The sequence below is a fragment of the Morone saxatilis genome, unplaced genomic scaffold, assembly GCF_004916995.1.
Source record: "Morone saxatilis isolate NCDOM2014 unplaced genomic scaffold, NCSU_SB_2.0 Contig12, whole genome shotgun sequence".
Lineage (NCBI taxonomy): Eukaryota > Metazoa > Chordata > Actinopteri > Moronidae > Morone > Morone saxatilis.
The window spans coordinates 12,511,953-12,518,974 of NW_023339674.1; the positions used below are offsets into that span (position 1 = coordinate 12,511,953).

A 7,022-nucleotide genomic window follows, 5' to 3' on the forward strand; every position below is an offset into this window, starting at 1 on the left:
TTTACTGCAGCAGGAACATTTTAGATAGAATCATATACAGTATGTCAATCACAATAAATATTAATAAACGTCCCTGTCGAACACATCTCTGCCCGTGTTACAGAATGAAACCAAACAGTTTGTCTATACAGTTTGACCTGAAAATATCTAGGATGAAAATGATTTGAACCCTGCTCCTGTTTCCCTGGAAGATAAATACACACGATTATACTAATCTTTAACTATGCATTAATCATAATTATTGTAATTATGATGACACTTCACTATGTTTAATTCATTTTTTTAATTTGTATTCTATGCTACTTGTGGGTTACATGTGTCAGAATAACTATTGAACTTAATTATCTTTCAGAAACCACTCTTCTTCAAACAAGCACACATAGTCATGTAATTATATAATGTCTGCAACTAATGTGGAGTGCTTGTGGAGTGAGGGATTGATGGTTTGGTTGATGTTATAAATGGCCAATGTAATCAAAACGGTTAAGTGAGCAATCGCTTTTTATTATTTAACAGCTAAAATATTTGTTGTGGCAATAATGCTCTAAATAAGGGTTATGATTGATAAAATACTTTAAAGGCACATTCAGTACAGTACTTGTCCTCCTCCAAGAGTTTAAACACCTTGTTGTTTCCAAACTTTTGTCATAAATGTATTCAAACAGAACAGTATGATTCAGATACATCGGGGTGAGAGGAGGAGGATGCTTTGAAATGGGTAATTTAAAAATTCAGGGTGGGGATAGTGGGGCCGTAATAATACGCACTGGCATGAATATTTAAAATCCTCTTATCTTAAATTTAAAAGTGGAGAGATTTTTTCCCCTCCGCTGTCAGCTGGGAGCGACGTGAGGCAGTGATCTCTGCAGGTGGGTGGCGTGGCCTCTTTTCAGTTGTACATCAACATGACTTTTTCAACTGAACTTTTATGAGGTAGGTCACACAACCGTGGAGTGTTAGTCAAGAGTGTATTCAGGTCATAGGATACTCGAAAGCCTTGTGCTGTTGGTGGGGGAAAAAAAAGGTAGCAGTGATTTATGTTTGTAAATATCTCCAGATCATATATACTGAGCGACACACTCCAGTCAATGATGATGATGCAGTGCAAACTGTGGTTAATCCTATGTACTGTGGCATCTGGCCATCTGGGCTCAGGAGGATTTATATAGTGTTTGAGGGCAGAGGGGAGGGGATCAAATATGCATGATACTGCAAAATTAAGATGACTCAATAACTGAAGCTACACTGTACGAACAGAGAATTGTCCCAGCAGTGTTTGAGCCAGTATTTTCCAGTATGGGGTTCAAATGGACCCAGTAGTACTTCTACAGGGGCAATAAACGCTGTGAGTACTCAAACATAATACTAACATGATATGAGAATTTATTTTAGACATATACCTTTGTTTCGTTTGTGATTGTTCTTAACAAAAGATATATTTTAAATTATAAAATATTGTGAAGCTAATAGAGCGATCGAGTTCCCTCCTTTGTCTCACCAGGGTTTAACTGTGCCACTAGCAATTACATTTGAATCGGTATTTTAATTCAAGTTCACTTCAAAGAACTATAATACATCTGTATCTAGAAAACCAGACCAGCTTACAGTAGCTCACATGTTTTTCATTCTTTTAATCATGACATAAAAGTAAAACTCTGGTGACAATTAAAGCTGAAGATATATAATCTAAACTGGTCCTAAATTGATCTAATTGTAATGTTAGCCAACGTGCTGTCAACCAATGTAAGATTGTTTATTGACCAAGAGAAACATTAGTTAGCTGTTTTCCTGGTAACACTTCATCTGGATAGTCCACCTACCGTTTTCTGACATTACACCACTGTGGTTAAGGTTTGGTTATTTTTAGGCATAAAAAACATCTTGGTTAGGGTATGCTCATGAATTGTCACATATACTCTATAAATAATTTATCCTCTATAAACTATATATGGGTGGATAATCTAAATAAAGTGTTAAATTCTTACTAAGTTTTAAAAAATGATCTAAATGGTATTGACTCTCTTCTCCAACAAACCATCTTTGGCAGATCAAACAGGCACCAGCTTGCATTCTTACCAGGTACCAGCCAACAGTTTCTTTCCGAGTTTAGCTAACTCACAAAATAAATGTTGATACAGCTTATAGAGAAAAGGGGGACCGTTGGGTGCAAGGGTAATGCAGTGACGGAGTACTTTTTAAGAACATCGTCGTAATCTGGCTCAAACCCTGTCCCAGTGATAATGACAACCCCTTTGCTCATTAACTCAGATATGAATTTATATTGTAACATGAAGACTTTTATTGCAAATAATAGTTGTTGGATAAAAGGGACTTGTTAATACCATTATTCAAAAGAATCAACATCCAGTACATTTCATATGGAATACTAGCATGGTCTTAACTGCTTAGACAAGCAACCAACATAACTCCAGACTGTCACCAATGTGCCACAATAATCATTATGACTTTGAATAGCAGTTGTTTTAGTTTATCAGCGAAGTTGATTTAAATAAATCACAAACAGACATAGCCTGGTGGTCTGTAGGAGGTATGTATTTTTAGACCAGGTTTAAGAACCAACTGTGTTGAAAAGCAGGTTCCATTCATAAAAAGTATGAATATCTGTAAAATGGCCACCTCAAAAAACACAGGTTAACTTTGACATGCAGCACAACCATACTCTCTGCACATCGTCAAACACGCAAGTGTGTGAAAACTATGACTACACACTGGCTCTAAAGACCAAAAGGTATCCTATTTTCTCCAAATATACACACATTGATTCTGTTCTATAATACTGTTATATTGGTTCACACCCTCTCTCTTTCAAAAAGTAGGTAATTTGATTGCAAACATTGTTCTTTTTAATGTACTCGTCTGACAAAAAATCAACAACAGTTATGGCATCTAAATGAACCCGACAACATTATAAACTATGCCATACTGTGCCTCATTCAAATAAATGTCACATATCCAGTTTTACAGTTTCAAATCTATTTTTTATACATTGTTTTCATAAAGGAAGAGAATAAATATATTTCTGACCCATTTTCATTATACCTTAACATTTAAACAAGATCATATGGTGCAGTATTTTCATAATTTGTAACACAAGCTGATAACAATTCCAGTACAAACAATAAAAGAAAAGAAAATGTTTAGCAGACCTTAAAACAAATCATCACAAAACGTTAAAGTCATAACAGTGTTTGTGCTTTAAGTCTTTTAACTGCGATGGCTATTTCTCTATAGGTTTGCAGTTACAAGTTCATGTGAAAATACTGTGTGAACTTGGGTACTATTAGTCCCTCGATCGCGGGCCAAAATATAACACAATCCAAATCCAAAGCAAGACTTGCAAACATGTCAACCTGCACGACAAATACTGCATTTTTATCAGATGCATCTGGCTTATTTGAAAATACCTGTGAGAGCCATAAGTTGAGAATTGTTTGTCTTTACTGAATAGAATGCCTAATTTGAAAGATAAGTCAGCTATTGGTTAATGAACATTCAATAATCAGTAATATGTCAAACAAATGAGTTGTATTTTATTCTGGAAGTGTCCTTTTAAAGGAGGTTCATTTAATGTCTATGGTACTATTAAGGCATTACAGTACAGTATCTCTGTTTACACCATGGATTGAAGATAGTTAAGGATGAATATGCCCTGTCTTGTCATAAAGGAAACCGTTACAATACCGTTGTTTTTGAGCCTTGATATGGTTGATTTCAGTGAATAAAAAGCCACATTTTCTTCTATTAAACGACCTCATGGTTTAATTTGTTCTCAACTCTGCTGGATGTCCACTGGCCCTGTGGACACTGTTTGGGTGTTTAATAAAACTGACACTCATCTTGGAGGAGCTCTTAGCCCCCTAGACTATGTTTGTAGTGATGAGCATGTTCAGAAACTTTATTTTGTGTTCTGTTTCTCATAATTAACATGAGAAGGACTCACATCAGAACCAGGTTTCATTATTAGTACCTTTTTTGTACTTTACCAATTATGTTTTGCCGGAAATCTTAAGTTATTAATTTCCATTACTTGTTAACTGGTACAATTAAATAAATATATTTACTGTAACAGTGATTGTAATATATTTAAGTATTGAACTATCTGTAAAGAAAGATAGCTGCTGCTTTCACAGAATCCATTATCTAAGTATCTTGCTGAAGCCAAAAACTTCAAGCGACCTACAGTGTGCAGCTGTGGGTTTTCAGCCAGTAGATGATCAATAGGTACACAGCAAATTCAGAGACAAAACCCTCTGCTCAGACGCCCACTGGAAGTGGCATGTTTCAAAGAACTGCATCTTTAAGAGAAAAGCTTAAAACAGTTGAACTCGCTTTTTCTTCCCAACAGCAATAGTTTGTTGCAACATTCACGTATATGTGGACTCACTGAAAAAAAAAGTATGTAGTATATACTGTAGTATTTATATTTTCAAGAAAAATGTAAACATAGGGCTGCGATGTTCCTCCCTTCATACTGTACAAAGTCATGAACTGTGTTAATGTTCTTGGTCGAATGAGAAAAGCTGGTCCCACTTCAAAATAAAAGCCTACACTATATTAAAATATAAAGATACAATACAGTATACTTTGCTACTTTGACGGCTGCCTGATCAATTCTGTTAGGCAGGCATAGTAACTGAAGGACCCATTTCAGAATACAACAAAGCACACCTTCAACACGGTTCATCCATCTATTGAGTAATCATGACAATACAGGTCCTGAAAAAGCCCTGCCTATTTTGTTCTTTTGTTTTTTTTAGGTTTTTCTGTATTTTTTTTTTTTTAAGCACACTCCATAATCTGAATTTGTATTGTTAGGAATCTAAATGTCTTTCCTTTGTTCAACAACCCATAATACATTCAATACAACATTGGTATGGTAATTCTGTGTACTGAGAGACTTGGCACAATTGCGTCTTTTTAGCCATGTACAAAAACGGATGGAAATGTCAATTTTGCGCCATCGCCTCCCAGAGAAAGAGGCATGAAAGTAACTCATTTGGGTAGTTTAGGGGCTTTTGATATGAGTGGAGGTGGAGTGGGGCTGGGGCTGAGCACTGATTCACAAGGTGGTCAATCAATCATAAAAGAAAATAGGAAATAATAATAATAAAAAAAACATCATAGTATTTACATGACATGAAATTTCACCAAAAAGCAAAGAAAAAAATAAAATTCCCCACACAAAGTAACGCTGATTATTTTCCCCTTACGGCTTTTCAACAAACTGTACCAGATTGGATTCCAGCCATCAGCAATGTCAAAAAGGATTCATAAATGCTCTCGACAGTCATTGTGTCTGGGCTGGCCTCTGCTAGTACACACTGATGAAGGAGGAGAGAGCCAGGACCAGGTATCGGCAGGCCAGCGGGACGTACGCGCTTCCTGTGCTCCCATAGGGTGCAGTGTTGGGCGCTGTGGGCAGGAAACAAGAGAAGCTCTGATTAGTTGTGATTGCACTTTCACTCTGCAGCACCCACCATTTGAAAACCCACAGTCAGCTTGGTATGGTGCTTCTAAATGAGACTGTAAAAACTGCAATTACTGTACCACTGCTGCTGTTTTGAGTTGGTTTCTCCATTTGTAAGAGAAACTCATACTTCACAACTCTGCTGCTGCTCCGTATTCAGAACAGTGGAGGAAGTTTTTTCAGATCCTGTACTTCATGTTTAAAGGTACCAACTTCACCATGTAAAATTACTCAACTGCATAACTATTTCAGTTCTCAGTACTTGCGTATATTAGCAAATATCAAAATTAAAGTTCTCATTCAGCAGGAACTTGGCCCCTGTGACTGATATATTATTATATTTGACATTGTTAGATTGTCGACACTAATGTTTTAAATTGTGAGCAGCATATTACTGTTGTAGCTGGTTGAGGTGGAGCTAGTTTTAACTACTTTATACACAGTTAGTAGTTGGTTTAATCCAGTGGTTCCCGACCTGGTGGTCAGGTCCCTCCAAATGATCACGAGATAAGTCTGAGGCTTAATGAGATAATTAATCAAGTCAAGACAACTGGGGAACATTCTCTATTTTTTGGTTTTCACCACTGAACCGTTATTTAAATGAAACAATTGTAGTTTCAGAGAGGAAATCAGTCTGTGGTGGAACTGCTAACAATTTATAAACAGCTGATAACTTTTTTGTAATCACACACAAGCAAACATTAATGGGAACCACTGGTTTAATCTTTAAATATCATATATACAAATAGTCTGCCTGGAACAATAATGAATCTGATATGATAAAAAAAACACATAAATTAAACACAATAAAAAGGCATCTACTGCTTCTACCTCATTAGAAATTCCAGAATATATGAATATGCAAACTTCACTGTAGCAATTAGCACTTCAACACATAAACAAACAAACACATAAATAAATAACTGGTAAGGTGCTTGAACTCAACTTCGCCAGACATCTTTCGAGAACCTTTAATGACCACAAAGGTAAAAACATGACTCTCAGGCATAACATTTCTCAGATGCTCTTAAATAATACATCTGCTTAAAATTTAAAGCTCTTTGAATATCAACATGTAAACTGTCCTACACAATTCCTTTAGTCAAAAGTCAGTAATCCATGTTGGCGAATGGTTCAGGTTCCTCAGCAGAAAATCAAATTTTTGACACATTTTCACACTGCACCACTAACTTTAATCTTAATGCTAAGTGAAAACAACACACAGTGTCACAGGGGGTGGAGATGTGTTAACAGTCTGAGTTTGACAGCCAGCATCTCTATTTGTTTAAAATCAGTGGGAAATCTGCAGAGGTGTCGTCGGGATTCGATGAGCCTGCTGATCTTAGACATACTGAGGCTTACTTTACAGCTCCCTCACTATCCTGTGCTGTAAGGGTGGGACAACTTATCCGATTATGATTCTTATTGATCCATAAATGTTTTTGACTTCACATAACTCTAACTCCACCCAGCCTTTAGAGTGTCCGATTAAATAGAAAAACGTGTGGGGTGAGCAGGGCACCTTTAATCTGAA

The 7,022-nt window shown here is 36.4% G+C and overlaps 1 protein-coding gene across 2 annotated transcripts in view; it reads right to left on the bottom strand.

Annotated features, from left to right (window-relative positions):
* Positions 1–3,296: 3,296 nt before the first annotated feature.
* negr1 (neuronal growth regulator 1) overlaps positions 3,297–7,022 on the bottom strand; it is a 131,912-nt gene continuing 128,186 nt past the window's right edge. For both annotated transcript variants that reach the window (XM_035653646.1, XM_035653647.1), the window contains one exon: positions 3,297–5,433. In XM_035653646.1, the coding sequence (XP_035509539.1) occupies positions 5,333–5,433 (101 nt within the window). In that variant the 3' untranslated portion in view covers positions 3,297–5,332. The remainder of the gene's footprint in view (positions 5,434–7,022) is intronic.